Here is a 16,887-nt window from a genome sequence, read left to right on the forward strand (position 1 = left end):
TTTCAGACAGGGTGGACACATCGCTTCTCAGCCTTTTGGCTAAGATCAAGTGTCGTATCAGACAGGGTGGACACTCCTTATTGTCACACACTTGATTCAGCTACTTGCCTGCCAGGCCCTGGCTGGCTTTGAAGTTGGAAATCCTGATAAATGGGATGGAATGAGTCCTTCCAAAGTCATGTGGCCACAAACAAAACATTGAGGAAAGCAGAGGAAAAAGGAAAGAGGGGGTCTACAGTGTCATACTATTTGGATTGACTTCAAAAGAAGGTACACTGCTCTCCCTAGTGGCCGTACCATTCTGCATTCCTCCAACAGTGTGCAAGGTTCCCATTTTTCCACATCCTCTCCAACACTGGTTGTCTTTTGGGTTTGTTTGATATTAGCGATTCTGACAACTATCTCACTGTGGGTTGGATTTGCATTTCTTGGTGATGAGGGATGTTGAGCTTTTTTTTTTTCCCCCATATACCTGTTGGCCACTTGCAGGTCTTCTTTGGAGAAATGTCTATTCAAGTCCTTACCCCATTTGGAAGTTCTTCAACAAATGAAAAATAGAACTGCCATCTGATCCAGCAATCCCACTTCTGGGTATTTATCCAAGAGAACTGAAATCAGGGTCTCGAAGATATAGTGGCACCCTAAGTTCACTGCAATAGCCAAGATGTGGAAACAGCCTAAATGTCTATCAACAGATGAACGAATCAAGAAAATGTGGAATAGGGGCACCTGAGTGGCTCAGTCGGTTGTGCATACGACTCTTGATTTTGGCTCAGGTTATGATCCCAGAGTCATGGGATCAAGCCCCAAGTCAAGCTCCATGCTAAGCATGAAGCCTGCTTAAGATTCTCTCTCTCGGTCTGTCCTTCTCCCCCACTCACTCTCTCTCTCTAAAATAAAAAATAAAAATAAATACATAAAATCTTAAAAAAAAGAAGAAAATGTGGTACATATATGCAATGGATTATTATTCAGGCTTTGAAAAAGAAGGAAATTCTATGATATGGGACATGGATGAACTCTGAGGACATTATGTCAAGTGAAATAAGCCAGACACAGAAAGACAAATACTGTGTAATTCCACTTAGATGTGGTATCTAATATAGCCAAACTCATAGAATCCAAGAGTGGAATGGTAGTTGCCAGATGCTGGGGGGAGGAGGACATAGGGAGTTCCTAATCAATGGGCACAAAGTTTGGGTAAGCCAAGATGAATGAGCTCTAGATCTGGAAAACACTGTGTCTGTAGTCAATAGTACTGCACTGTGCACTTAAAAGTGTGTTAAGAGGGTAGATCGTATGTAAATTGTTCTTTCTGAAATAGAATAAGATAAGACAAGACAGGACAAGACAAGACAGTAAGTAGTTCGATGGGGCAAAAAGTGAGCACCGACTGCTGGCCTGGGTAGCTGGTCTGATGGAAGGGGTAGGAGGTGTGGGAGACAGAAGCCACCCCAGAAAGGCTTCTGGTTATAGAGAAATGTGCTTGCAGAGATCCGTCAAGATGACACTTTTCACATACAGTAAACAGTTTTCAAAGGCCATGCGACCACTGCAAACTAAAACCAGCACCTTTAATTCCAAATTCTAAATTCCTAAAGAGAGAATCTGATCAGTCTAGCTTGAGACAGATGTCCACATACATATGGACCAAATGGGGCCGAGGCTGTGGGGTCACAGAGCTTGGGGCGGGGGGAGTGCATATTTGGAAAGGCAGGTCTCAGAGAACAGGGTTGTCTGCTTCAGTTAGATTCGTCCAAGTGGACAGCGTTGAGGTTATGAGGCAGTCTGGGGTACTGAGTAAGAACATGGCCTTGGGGGCCAGACTGCCTACATTTGAATCCCGGCTCCACCACTCACTGGTCATGTTTCCTTGGGCAAGTCACTTAGTCTCTGAGCGTCTCAGTTTCCTCATCTGTAAAATGGGGATGATAACAGTGGTACTTCTAGAGTGTAATGAAGAATAAAGAGTTATGATATGTAAAGTGCCTAAAACAGAATGATATCTATGAATGCTGGCTCTTAGATATTACTATTTTTTTTTACTTTTTTAATATTTTTATTTTATTTTTGAGAGAGAGAGAGAGACACAGAGCACAAGTGGGGGAGGGGAAGACAGAGAGAGAGACACACACACAGAATCTGGAGCAGGTTCCAGGCTCTGAGCTGTCAGCACACAGCCTGACACGGAGCTTGAACTCATGAACCGTGAGATCTTGACCTCAGCCAAAGTCAGATGCTCAACCACCTGAGCCACCCAGGCATCCCTTGGTCATTACTATTTTTAAAAAATACTGTATTTAGGGGCTCTTGGCTGGCTCAGTCAAAAAAGCATATGACTCTTGATCTCAGGGTTGTGAGTTCGAGCCCACATTGGGTGTAGAGATTACTATAAATAAATAAATAAATAAATAAATAAATAAATAAATAAATAAACAAACAAACAAACAAACTTAAAAATAATAATAATAAGTAAAAATAAAAGTACTATATTTAGAAATCCTAGAATCCTAGGCCACTGAAGACAGGGGAAGCCATCAGGAATACAAAAAGCTGGAGACAGAAGAAAGGCGAGAAATGAGGTCTTTTGACTCTGGGACCAATGCCTTTCACATCCCTGCAGGCTGCCTCTCTCCAGGGTCATCAGCCTTTTGATTTCTCTACTTCCCTCAGGCCCACAGGCTCCACGGGCTAAATCTCTGGGAAATTGCCTTTCTCGGGCTCTGAGGCTGGTCCGCCACCAACTAGGAGAAGCCAAAATAATTCATAAGACAGGACACCTCCACCCCATTCAAATCACAGCAGCCCTGCCCTTTTGGTGCAGGACAAACAGTTGGTTTCTGTTCTCAGGACGCTGCGCATCATAGATTTGCTTCTTCCTCCACAGCATGAAGCTCCGTGTCTTTATGACAGAGAACTATTGAGAAGCAATCCGTGTTGACCTTTACCTGCTGTTTCTGCATTGCGCAAGCCGTCACAGGCACGGGGCAAACGGGAGCGAGCGGAAGAATCAAGTGCAATTCTCCCCGAGGTCGGAAGATGTGCGTTTTATCACATCACCCTCATTTTATCAGACTCTTCCTCCAACCAGCCCATGGGACGTGTCTGTGTGTTTCCATTTCATGGCAAGCGAGATGGATACACGGCACGCCAAAAACAAGGCTGCACTTTTGAAACCCACTCTCAAAGACCTGAAAGGGCCGCTGGTGATAATAATTTTGGCACGTATTTTGTTCCAGGCATGGCACACAGCCCTTCACGGGGATTGGCTCATCTGATCTTCATCTGAGCTTTATGAGGAGGGTATTATTTTATCCTCTTTTTACTGATAAGGAAACTGAGGCAGAGGGCAGGTAACTAGCCTAAGATTATCCAGCCGCTTAGCCAATTGCAAACCTAGCATTCAAATACAACTGCCCCGGTTTCAGAGCCAGGATACGATATTGCCTTACACTAGCTTCCAAACTCAGTCACCCATCAAAATTACCTGAAGGACTTTAAAATACCTGTTTCCAGGCCCTTGTCTGTATTTCTAAAGGTGAGCTCTGTTTTTAGCAGGCTCCCCAAATAATGCTTAAGCATTCAACCTGTCTGTATTCTGCAAAGCGGCCATTTAGAAACTGTAGTGGTCTGTGTATTGTTTTGATCTGCCAAACCTCTCTGCTTCCTTTTCTTTCTTTTCTCTATCTATCTATCTATCTATCTATCTATCTATCTATCTATCTATCTATCTATCTATTTTGGTAGCAATGCCTCATTTCTCCTTTGAAAGCCATCCCACCTACACTGTATTTAGACTTGGAGGGAACACTATAAAGATCCAGCCAAGGTCTACTTAGGTAACTTGAACTTGACGAAATAAATACTCTTCTGGAATTTGAATTTAAAACCAAAGCAACACAAGAATCAAAATGAGACACAGCTGGTCTGACTGTTCAGGTTTTCTTCCAATTCTCTAAAAGTACATCATATCTTGGGGCGCCTGGGTGGCTCAGTCGGTTAAGCGTCCGACTTCAGCTCAGGTCATGAACTCGCAGTTTGTGAGTTTGAGCCCCGCGTCGGGCTCTGTGCTGACAGCTCGGAGCCTGGAGCCTGCTTCGGATTCTGTGTCTCCCTCTCTCTCTGCCCCTCCCCTGCTCATGCTGTGTCTCTCTCTGTCTCAAAAATAAACAAAAACATTTTAAAAAAATTTAAAGTACATCATATCTTTTCCAATAAATTCTAATCTGAGTTAACCAAAGATGGTTTCCTTTGCACACAGCCAAACAACACCAGTAAAAGAACCACCAATGTGGTAGAAACCCACATCTACCACAGATACCCCCTATACAGCATCCATAGCAACTGATCTTAGCTCTGCCAACATGGGAAATTAATATCCTTATACAGCAACTGGTTGGTCAGTTTGGGATGCCCTTCTTTAGCCAAAATAGACGGTCCCCAGTCCCGATTCTGTCATTTGAATCTATATTTTAAAAAATCTAGACAACAGCTCTTTGGGTATTTAATGAAAGCCTAGCCTCGGAGCTAAACAGGCCAACTCTCAGAGCACCTCCAAGCCTCCCTGTGAGGCATCTTTTTGGCATTTGGTAACACACACTCTGGTTACTGAGCACTTTGGCCGTGAATGCAGAAGTTACAGACTGCAATGTTACATAACATAAATTGAATGTATCTTCAGCACAATGATGCACTTTCAGATTTAGATAGGTAATAGATATAAATAAAAGACAGACTTCCTATACTGTTCAGACTGAACTGCACCTGACATTATTTGTCCTTGAGAGATACAGATGGGCCTTCTTTGGTCCATGTGATGGTGAGATCTTACCATGATGCCAAGAGGGATGGTGAACCCTAACTGTTGTTTCCCCTCTTGAAAGGAGCTAGACAGGCTTGGAGCATCATTAGAGCTCACCTGTGGGGGGTCCCCAGTTGGTGTTATGTGAGACTAACAACCCAGACTTTGAAAAACATGGAGTACACTGTTATGTTGCTCTATCTGAGCCAAGAAGACCAGCCAATGTAGGTGGGAAGTGGGCAGGACCTCAGACTATGGCAGAGCTAGGATTTCCCTCCTCTCGGCCAAAGATGAATTGGCCCAGATTTATCAGGAGCCAGAATCATTTTTTTAATGTTTATTTATTGAGAGAGAGAGAGACAGAGAGAGAGGGAGACAGAGAGAGACAGAGACAGCATGAGCAGGGAGGGGCAGAGAGAGAGAGAGAGGGAGAGAGAGACACATAGGATCGAAAGCAGGCTCCAGGCTCTGAGCTGTCAGCACAGAGCCCAACACAGGGCTCAAACTCACGACCTACAAGATCATGATCTGAACCAAAGTCAGACACTTAACTGACTGAGCCACCCAGGCGCCCCCTATCAGGGGCCGGATTCTTATCAGGGGCATCTGAAGATTCTCATTTGGGGGATAAGCTGGCTCCCAGCTGGTGGATGACCTCAGGAGTAACCATATCCAGAAGCAACTGCAACTGCTTACAGGTATACTCAAGCCATCACTCACATTTGATTTCAACTGAATTAAGTGGGAAGCCTGAGTCCACACTGGAGGTGAAGTAGCACCCAAAACAAGCAAGACGCAGAAACCAGTTAAAGAATACCCCAAAGTGATCTCCGGAGCTCTGCAGGAGACAGTCTGGAATAAGACAGTGAGCAGAACTGACAAGTGGACGCCAGAATATGTTCAGAAAATGTGGCCTTTTGTTTTCTCACGTGTGTGTATTTTTCTATTTCCTGGCCAATCATACCATACACAGTGCTTTGCTGTCTGCCTTTTTCACTGAGTAAGATATAATGACTATATTCTCATGTCAATAATATTTTAATCACTGTGACTTTTTAAGTATAAGCTGCATATGATAACGTACAGGTTTTAAGCTGACAGTTTCGTCGGTTTTGAAAAGTGTGTTCACCTTTATAGGCACGATCTCAATCGAGACATAGAACATTTTCAGCTGTGGGGTGCCAGGTGGCTCAGTCGGTTAAGTGTCCAACTCTTGGTTTCCACTCAGGTCATGGTCTCACGGTCTGTGAGTTCGAGTCCTGCATCGGGTTCTGGGCTAACCGTGCAGAGCCTGCTTGAAATTCTCTCTCTCTTTCTCCCTCTGCCCTCCACCCACCCCGGCTCACACACTGGTGCGTATGCTTTTCCTCTCAAAAATAAATAAATAAAGTTTTTTTGGTTTTTTTTTTTAAGAAAGAACATTTCCAGTTGTTAGGCTACCCAGATGTTGTGACATTTTAGTAACTGTGCAGCAACCAAATTTGGGATACACTTTACTTACATAAATCCCAAATGGCAGCCATTTAGGAAGTTTCCAAATTTTTGTTAGTATGAATACTGACACAAAGAATATCACTTTAGCTACCTATATGTGCAGATCCTTAAGCAATTCCTCAGCAAAAATTTCTAAAACTGTAATTCTTAGGTACAAAGGATTAGGCTTAGTAATTATTAGGTCAAAGAAAAGTCATTAAGTCTTTTGATACATGTGGGTAATTTTCTCTTGAGAAGGATTATGCTGATTTACACACTCATCAGTAATATATTAGGGTACGTTTTTCCTCCTCTTCCTCTTGTTTATGCTTGCGGCTTGAGTCCTCTTTCTTTTGACATTATTACTAAGACCGTGTTTTATATTTATGTATGTTTTTGCAGTATATCTTTGCCCATTTTATTTATATTTAAGAGGACAGGTGATTCCTTTTTTTAAAATGTTTATTTATTCTGAGAGAGAAAGAGCAGGCACTCATGCAAGCAGGAGAGGGGCAGGGAGAAAGGGGGAGAGGGAATCCCAAGCAGGAGCCACACTGTCAGCACAGAGCCTGATGCAGAGCTTGAACTCATGAACCATGAGACATGACCTGAGCCAAAATCGAGTCAAACGCTTAACCGACTGAGCCACCCAGGGCCCCCTTCCCATTTTGTTTTCAACCTATGCTTTATGTTTCTCTTATACATTGCTTAGACTTATACATTGTTTATCCAATCTGATAGTCTTTACCTTTTAGCAGAGAATTTCAATCCATTTACATTTATTAGATAACTGATACTATGTGCTATCACTTCTACCATCTTAGCACATATACTTTTCAGAATTCGTAATTCCTTGCTGGCTTACTTTTGTCTTTGTTCCTGTATTTTAATTTCTAAATTGTTTCTACCACATTAAAAAAAAGTCTATGACTCAGGTCAAGAACTCACACTTTGTGAGTTCAAGCTCCATGTTGGACTCTGCACTGACAGTGTGGAGCCTGCTTGGGATTTCTCTCCCTCTCTCTCTGCCCCTCCCTGGCTTCTCTCTCTCTCTCAAAAAATAGACAAACATTAAAATAAATAAATAAATAAATAAATAAATAAATAAATAGTCTATTTGAACCAATACGTCTATTCCAACAATTAAATAGCTTATTTAGCATTTGTTAATCTAGACTTGTCATTGACTATGGTTTACTTTTTTAAAGTTTATTCATTTATTTTGATAGAGAGAGAGAGAGACAGAGCCAGAGAGAGAGTGCATGAGCACACGAACAACGGAAGGGCAGAGAAAGGGAGAGAGAGAGAGAGAGAGAGAGAGAGAGAGAGAATCCCAAGCAGGCTCCATGCTGTCAGTGCAGAGCCTGATGCAAGGGCTCGATCCCACAAACCATGAGATCATGACCTGAGGCAAAACCAAGAGTCGAACATTTAACTGACTGAGCTACCCAGGGGCCCCTATAGTTTACTTTAAAAAAAAAATTTTTAATGTTTATGTGTTTTTGAGAGAGAGAGAGAGAGAGCAGGGGGAGGGGCAGAGAGAGAGGGAGACACAGAATCTGAAGCAGGCTCCAGGCTCCAAGCTGTCAGCTCAGACAGCGAGATCATCTCACAAACTGTGAGATCATGACCTGAGCTGAAGTCAGATGCTTAACTGAGCCACCCAGGCACCCCTATAGTTTTCTTTTTTTAATTATAGTTGGCACACAATGTATAGTTTACTTTTTTTGCCAACTTTATTAGGTTATGTTGGTAATTGTGATCAAGCTAGCTTATAATAATAACATGTGGTAGCTACTGATTTTGTCAGCCCATCCAAGTTTCCCAACCCTTCTTCTTAAAACAGACTCTGCTCTCAGAGCCACAGGGATGTCACATGATCCAGGCCTGATAACTGTAAGAGCTCATTCTCCCAACAACAGAAGATCAACCAATCAGAACTCTTCCCCAAGACTGATTATAAATGCAGCAAGAGAAAGCCCACTTCTTCCCCTGGGTCTCCATCTTCCCACAGGGTTGATTATCATTAGGTTGATAGACATAGACATGCCCTATCTACAATAAGAGCAAATGAGGCAAGGACAAACCAGTCAGAGTCCCAGCAGGGAACAGATGTCATACCCAAATTAAGAGAGCTTAAGAGAGTTTTATAAAAGGACCACTTGCAAAGATGTGGGCATGGTGCTGGGAAGCCATAGGGGATAGTGCAGTAACTGGGGGCTAGTGAGAGCAAAGGGACAAGGGCAAAGAGTAGCTCCTGGAGCCCAAGGAGAGAATTATGTAGAGAAGACTGCCTTTGGAGGAGTAACCCTTAGTCAAAGGGTAGAGCCAAGATGACCCCATGTTAAATACCCAGCTCACTCTCCCCTCACTTTCCAATCTACTGGTCCCTCTGGCTGAGCCCAACCAGGAGTCAGGGTAGAAAGGCAACCCCCAGTGATGCATTCCTTACAGGTCAGTCTCTCAGGGAGAAAGCAGAGTGGATCCAGAGGGCAAATAAGAGAGCTGGCACAGATGAGGGCCACTGCGGCAGAATGCAAAATAGCCACGACTCGTCCATTCCTGTATGCATCCTGGCAGTATAACTTTGTAGCTCCTCCTCTTCAGAGGTGAGGTCTATTTCTCACCCCTGATTCTGGTCTTAGCCATAACCAGTGTGCCACAAAGGAAGGCTTGAAAAACACCTATGCTTTGGGGATTCCCTCTCTTGCCGTGCTTGAAACCCTAGGCCAGTGTGTAAATGTGCCTAGGCTAGCCTACTGGAGGAAAAGAGACCACATGGAAGAGAAACAAAGCACCCATGCCAACAGGCTGCCAACTGGCGGTCATGTTAGTGAGGCTATCCTAGGTGATCCAGCACCAGCCAAGTAACTGTCTGACAATGACACTCGACAGAGCCCAGCAAAGATCAGCTGAATAGACTCAGATCAGAAGACCATCCAAGTAGCCCAGAGAATCATGAAAGATAATAAGGGATTGTTGCTTCAAGCTACTAAATTTTGGAGTGGTTTGTTACACAGCAAAGCTAACTGATACAGGTGATAAGGAGAATTCACCTTGCAAGTATCAGGGTCTCAGTTTAAAGTATCTGAGGCCCTTGTCCCTGGAGCTTATTCCATTCCCTATGTCCTTCCCACGAGCCAATCTGTTTTCCTATTGCTAATTTCAGTAGGGTTTCTCTACTTTCAATTAAAAAAAATTGTGAAGCTTTACTTTTTCTCTGTAACCTGATATAGTTTAAAATGTACAGAAATCCTTCGTTCCTCTCAAGAGCATTTACCCACGAAGCCTATTATTCTGGGAGAAGAAAAGTTTCTTGGGCAATGTTCTCATTTCTTTTTTGGTTACTTGCCTATTCTGGTTTCCAATTTCTTCTTGAGACAAAATTGGCAAGTCAGAATTTCCTAGAAAATCGTCCATTTCAACCAGATTTTCAAACACATTTTTATACATATTCATACATTATATATATAATATATATACACATTCTTTTTAATATATACATTCTTTTTAAATCTTCTATTTTCCTTTTATTAAATCTTTAACATTTAGCTCATGATTTATCATGTTTAATATATTTCTTCATAAAGACCAGATTCAAAAACACAAAAGCAGGGGTACCTGGCTGGCTCAGTTGGTAGAGCACGTAACTCTTGATCTCAGGGTCATGAGTTCAAGCCCCACACTGGGTGTAGAGATTACTAAAGAAAATAAATAAACTTTTTAAAAAAATAAAATAAAAACACAAAAGGATATATGCAATATTAGTGTGCATCATCCTTAACTGCCCTGATCCAGTGATGTAATCAGGAAGATACAGGACATAGCAATGGCTTTTATTCAGCATATTGACTCTAAAGAATAAGAAATCATTGCTAAGACCATAAAATGTTGACGAAAGTGTCTTTAGACAAACCTACAGAATCCTTTCGTAACTTCTGTACTGCCTGGCAGAGAGCCCCTGCTCAACAAGATTAGTTATTATCATTGGCTATTATTCCTTGACAGGTCAGAAGGTAACTGGCATCCCTTCTTGAGTAGGAGAGACTCACCCAGGTATTAATAATAATTCAGAAACCATTTGTTCAGTGCCTTTTTTGTGCCAGACACTATTCTGGATGTGGCTCAAGTCTCACTGAATATTCACCAAAAAGGAACGATGATTTAGGTATTATTTTCCCCATTTTAAAGATATGAACTAAGGACTACAGAACTTAAATTATTTTCCCAAGATCACTGGCACAGTAAGTAAATGGCAGCATTGAAATTCGACACCAAGGTTTTCTGGCTCCAAAGTCCAGGCTCTTTTCTCAGCATTGCACTCCAGACTTTGAGGTTTTATGTCAAGTAATGGAAATGGAGACAGCAATTACCTCATAAGGGCATACTCTGGGTGGAGCACTGTACAGAATTATCAGTGCATTCATGATTAGGGGGTAGACAGAGCAATCGAAATGCCCTTAGCTACTTGTACCCAAGGGCTCACCGTGTGGCGGGCAGTGTGCTAAGCACTTTCATGCAATGGCTTTTTAGTCCATTTGTTATTAATGCTACTGTGTTTGTTGTCAACCCCTTTTCATTTTAAGGATTTAAAAAAAATCATTACAACAAACCCATGTGGTTGGTACTAATATCCTAGTTTACGGATAAGGAAACTAAGACACAGAAAAGGAAAATGAGACACCCAAGTTCCCCAAATGACTTGCAGAGTCAGGACCTAGACTCTGATAGGTCTGCCTATAGAGTCCACAGTCCTAACCACCATTGTCTCTGGACATGATCAATAAATTACCTAGCTTCCCATTTGTAGCTGGAGATGTTTACATCCTATAGAAACCTGGGGCAGAGAAAAAATGAGATGCATTCCCGTATGAGGTTGTCTATCACTCTCTGAACCACACTGAGATCTGTGGATCTTTTACGAAGTCCAGTGTGACGGTTTCCAGGAATTCTGTTCTGTGGTGGCCTCTTGGGTCAATGGGATCTGAGTAGACTGACCAGAGATCCTTCCCCCACCACCCCCATGAAGAGTGGAGTCTATTCCTTTCCCACTTGAATCTGGGCTTGGCCGTGAAACTACTTTGTTTAGCAGGACATTATCAAACATGATGCGCAGGCTGAAAAAGCACCTATGTGTTGGGGCATGCTCTCTTGCTCTTCTTGGAACCCTGAAACCACCATGTGAACAAGCCGGAGCTAGTTACCTGGCGGGGTGAGAGGTTATGTGGAGGAGAACCAAGGAACCCAGGCTGACAACCTGCTCACTGCCAGTCATGTGAGTGGGGCCATCCTAGATCATCAGATATCCAGAGACACCGGCAAGAACCCTTTACATTTTGTGCCCGGGACAAGTACCTCACTTGACTCACCATAGTTCCAGCCCCAAGAGACAAGTCCTCTTTTCTTGTTCTAAGAAGATCTCCTGGGAGGCTGTGTATGTGGTTAGTATTCTAAGTGCTGGGTAACTATAATGTCATATGTAATGCTTATGGACCTCTCTACAAAATCCAAGAGACCACAGGATCGAGGGCTTCCAATGAGGAGGGACCAAGACCATGCCTGCAGATGACCAGAGGTAACACCCAGGAACTCTGCCATATTTTCAGGTCCCCCACTGGCGGATGCCTATTGTATTGTCTCTTCCCATTTGCGCTGAATGGTTGGATCGGCAACTAAAGTCACTGGGACAGAGCCTGTTTGTCAAGTTTCCTCAGGTTAGCCTAGTAGGCCATAATGTGGAGCTATCTGTAGAAGAATGCCAACTACACAAAGTTCTACTAATATGCAGAATACTTCCTGGCTCAGACTGGGGTTAGAGTAGCAAAGGGGTAGAAGAAGGAAGGAGCCTAGCACATCCCTTTGCATAGATGGAGACTGTGCTTGTCTGCTCCATGAGCTTGCTGCACACCAGGTCCTCCAAGGTCACACAGGAGGAGGGCATCCCTCCCTAACTGCATGACTCTTACAGGCAGCCAAAAGAGAGCCTGGCCAGGTTGGCGAGCAGGTGTGACCAGATCTTTAATCATGTCTCCAGCCACAGATGGGAAAAGGTCAATGAACTGAGTCAAGCCAGTTCAGGAGTCTGGACCGATTTATCATCCTTAGTGCCAACTGACCTTCTTGGAACTGTGTCCAGAGATAGAATCATTCCAAGTAGGCTGCCAAATCCTATGCATGCTAGCTGCAGGGAGTACTGTCTGCCATCCCCACACCCAAAGCAATGAATGGCTGCACTGCTCCATTCATACGCACAGGGGTCTCCTACCACTTAGGGAGCTTGCATGCCCCTAGGAAGGACTGCCAAATGGCAGGCAGGGGGCCTGTGAGTCCTTCAGAATCACTTGGTGGCCATCTGTCCTTGCTGCCCGCCCAGCATATATTCACTGTTATTCATTACCACCCGCCATCATCATCCTCACACATATAGCGCTTGCTATGTATCAGACACTTCTACAGATAAATACACACACTGGATACTCATAACAAGAGTATCATTTTATCCATCTTTCAGCTGAGGAATCTCAGGCACAAACAGATGTAAGTACTTTACGTTGCCCAAGGTCACCATATCTGAGCCTAGGAATGCTGGCTCCATCCACAGTCTAGATTTTAACCAGTACACAATCCCTCTTCTCCAGTTCTCCTCTGAGGGACCACACCTCCCCGGCGCTCAGATCACCGAGTGGCCAACGGGGCCTCCACACCAGCAGTAGGCACATGACCAGACCTGGCCAGTCAGCATCCTTCTGGCTACAGGTAACCCACGGCACAATGAGACTTCAGCCTTTGTCATTTGAACTGCAGCATCGATAAGACATAAGACCATAGGTATCTCAGCCCTCATGCTCCCTTAGGAGAAAAGCCTTTCTAAAACAGGTACCAAGACAGGAAGCTTAGCCAAGAAAGGGAGAAAGGTCCTGAGGACCTCCTTCTGGTACCTTGATTCACTGTGTCTGAAGCCAGTCTCTCTACCCTTGGGCTTTTCAGCTTCAGGGACCAAAAGTTTCCCTTTCCACATAAACCAGTCTGAGCTGAGTGTCTGTCTTAGGCAACAGAAAAAAAAAGTCGATAGATAGAGCCAAGATACAGGAAACATCATCCTCTTGGCTGCTGCATGAGACTGAAGCCTTGGGCTGCATGAACATTCAGAGCTGCATAATGGAGCCAGGATGAACCCCCAAACTTCCCTGCTTATTATCCTGGGGAACGAGAGAAGGAATTGCATTAAAAGGGCCAGGAAGTGTGATGTAAGAGAACATGATGAACGGGCCCATCTTCCTCTCTGCAGAGAAGTCTTGGTTGTTTCACGGTGAACTTTTGGAGTTCTTAAACCCAAGGACCACAGTTTCCGAGCAAAGGAACTGTCACCACAAGCTCTAGAGTGTTCATGTTGCTGTGGCGACAGTTACGCCCCTGATTTGCAGCGAAACGGCAGATGACCACTTACAGAAGGCCAACCCTGGTCGACAAATGCAATGACAGAAGGTAGTCACCACTCACGACTGGCCAGCCGTCGGCTGTCAGGTCTAAGTGGGTAAGGACCGACCCAGTAATGAAGACAATGCCACTGGGGGAAATTCCAGGAAGGTGAACCAAAGCAGGAACGAAGTAAGAGAGGCAGGGGTAGTAGCCACACACAGGGGACGCAGTTCATTACTGGGCCAAAGGAAGAGTGTGCGTGCTGCACAGTCCCACCAAGGCGTGTTCAGCTGCATGGAAAAGAACGCCCCCTAACAATGAGACTTTACTAAGAGGAGTTCCTCATCTCACATACGCACTCCGGGCAGAAGAGAACTCAGAGTTGGCTCTGCAGCTCACCAGTGTCATCAATGACCCAGGTTCCTTCCACTCTTCTCCCCGACTCGGGATGAGTGCATCTCCCTCATTAACCCAAAGGTGCTGCCACAACTCCGTACATTATATCCTCCCACAAAAGTCCCCAACAGGAAAAAGGAAGGGATGTCTGCTCTTATCAGAAAGTCCTTCCTAGAAGGCCTCCCCCAAGGGTCCCACTGAGCAGAACAGGATCACCTCGTCACTCACTAACTACAAGGGAGCCTGAGAGGCAAGTATCAGGCATTTTCAGCTTTTGGCACGATAGCTGACATCTGCCAGAAAGAACACAGGGAGGGCTATGAACGGCTGTTGAGTAGGCTTTTGACGGTGTACCCCAAGCTTTGGGCCCCAAAGCCCCAAGGCTTTATTTGTTAATGTTTATTTATTTTGATAGAGAGAGAGACAGAGACAGAGACAGAGACAGAGCGTGGGTGGGGAGGGGCAGAGAGAGAGGGAGATACAGAATCCATAGCAGGCTCCAGGCTCCGAGCTGCCAGCACAGAGCCTGACGCAGGGTTCAAACCCACAAACTCTGTGACCATGACCTGAGCTAAAGTCGGCCACTCAACCGACTGAGCCACCCAAGGCAACCCCCCACAAAGGCTTTTGTCATATCCTTATAGGGCTCATACAGTCATTCACTATTAAGTTTCCTTAAATCAACTTATCTTTTGTTTAACCTAAATACCTTTATTTAGGTAGGAAATTTTACATCCCTACTGTAAATTCAAAAACCACTACCAGACACATTTTTCTAATCTATATTAAAATAAGTTCATAATGATTAAAATAAAAGTTATTTGCCTGTTTTACCCAGCAGGACCCCCTGCCCCACCCATAATAGCCAGACTTTGGGACACACATAGCAGGGTAAACTCCTTTCCTCCTAATTCTTGGGCCCTGGTATCAGGAATCCCCTCACAAACTTCTATAAAGTGCATCGTAAGGTACCGTCCTGACTACATTTTTACAGTAGTGGGAACAATCTAGCATCTGACCACCAGTCTCCATGCCCTGCCCCCCCCCCAAAGATGAAGACATTTAGCAAAACCATAAGAGGGGAACTAGCTGGCTTCCTAGGAAGTCACACCCCACTCCCAAAATGCTTTGTTTTATCCTTTCCGCTAAAATGAAAAATGTCTCAGAGGCTGAAGGGACCACCTCATGCCTTGGAATAAGAACAGTCCAACTTTTTTGGGGGCACCTGGGTGGCTCAGTCGGTTAAATGTCCAACTTCAGCTCAGGTCACGATCTCACGGTTTGTGAGTTTGAGCCCCATGTCGGCTCTGTGCTGACAGCTCAGAGCCTGGAGTCTGCTTCAGATTCTGTGTCTTCCTCTCTCTCTGCCCCTCCCATGCTCATGCTCTGTCTCTCTCTGTCTCAAAAATAAATAAACGTTAAAAAAAAAAGTCCAACTTTTTTTTTTTTTGGTGGGGGGCGTCTAAGCATACTCCTATTTACCCAAAAGGAGGCACTGACTATGGGCTGAGAGAGGTGACGGGTGACCAACGCCCCATTACTTACATCAGAGGCTGGGCCTTTGTCAGCGCCTGGGCAGGAGAAAGTGACAAATTCATGGCACCGCTTGTGCACGACGAAACAGCAGACTGCAAAAGACAAAATAAGGGTAGGAGGAAGGGAGGAAGGGAAGTGGAGAGGGAGGAGAGAGGGAAAAGGGGGAAGAGATCATTAAACCTGACTTCTCAAAGAGCAAAGGCTTTTACACCAAAATAAACAATGACATCAGCTTCCACACCTTACCCTTTTTTGAAGCCAAACCCTTGGGTACCCTCCTGCCGCATCTTGCAAAAGTGTTAAACTAGGGGTTCAAGAGATCACAGCCGCTCAAAATGACAACCCTCCCCCTCCCCAAAGATCACTTAAGCTGTCTGGTCTTGCGCTGGTTTTGAAACAGAATGTGATCTCTTAGATTGGGCACCACAAGATGCCGTCAGCTCATGTTTAGATCCAGAATGCATAAGAAATACATGTCTTTAAACACGAGAATCACACTCAGAGACTGACATGCATAAGAGGAAGGGCCGTGCAGAAAAACAAAGTAAGCAGAAATGGCAGACCCGTGACCCCGCTCACCCAGAAGCAATGCCAACTATAAGTGCAAGAAAAAGCCACAATGTTCACATTGTTACTACAGTAGTTTGTAACCAAATACATGCATACCTATATTTGAACTTGTATGAGTTAAATGCATCTATGATATGGCTCCACTATCTGGGAATTACACACTCGGGGGAAGGGGCAGTCAGAGGCCGTATGCAAGATAAAACTGATTTGGGGGGCACCTGGGTGGCTCAGTTGGTTGGGCGTCCAACTCTTGATTTCAGCTCAAGTCACCATTGCAGGGTCATGGGATTGATCATGAAGCCTGCTTAAGATTCTTTCTCTCCCCCTCCCCTCTCCCCCACTCACACACTCTCTCTCTCTAAAATAAAAAAAAAATTTAAACTGATTTTTGTTGGTGTGTTTCAAATCTACCTTTACAAACTCCAAACTGTGGCTTCCTGGAGGACGCATGCCACACTGCAGGAACCACCTCAGAATCTTTCCAAGGAATATTCTCAGCGAATGAAACAGGCCAGGAAAGCTCAAGACTATCCCTAGTGATACAGTGAACATGGGCAACCATCACCAGTGGCTGTTAACATCACAAAAAGACTCGGCCTGCCTACTGATGAAAGTTACCACGAAGTACTCACCACCTACCCAAGTACTCTGGCCAAAATAATCAAGCCTGAATCATCAGTTCAAGCATTTGG

General features: G+C 44.4%; 1 protein-coding gene across 3 annotated transcripts in view; it reads right to left on the reverse strand.

The window, feature by feature from the left end:
• The window catches only part of PRKCB (protein kinase C beta), a 334,566-nt gene that overhangs the window by 182,571 nt on the left and 135,108 nt on the right, over positions 1–16,887 (reverse strand). For all 3 annotated transcript variants that reach the window (XM_023246795.2, XM_023246794.2, XM_019820790.3), the window contains one exon: positions 15,635–15,717. In XM_023246795.2, coding sequence (XP_023102563.1) covers positions 15,635–15,717 — 83 coding nt within the window. The remainder of the gene's footprint in view (positions 1–15,634; positions 15,718–16,887) is intronic.

The sequence above is a fragment of the Felis catus genome, chromosome E3, assembly GCF_018350175.1.
Source record: "Felis catus isolate Fca126 chromosome E3, F.catus_Fca126_mat1.0, whole genome shotgun sequence".
Taxonomy (NCBI): domain Eukaryota; kingdom Metazoa; phylum Chordata; class Mammalia; order Carnivora; family Felidae; genus Felis; species Felis catus.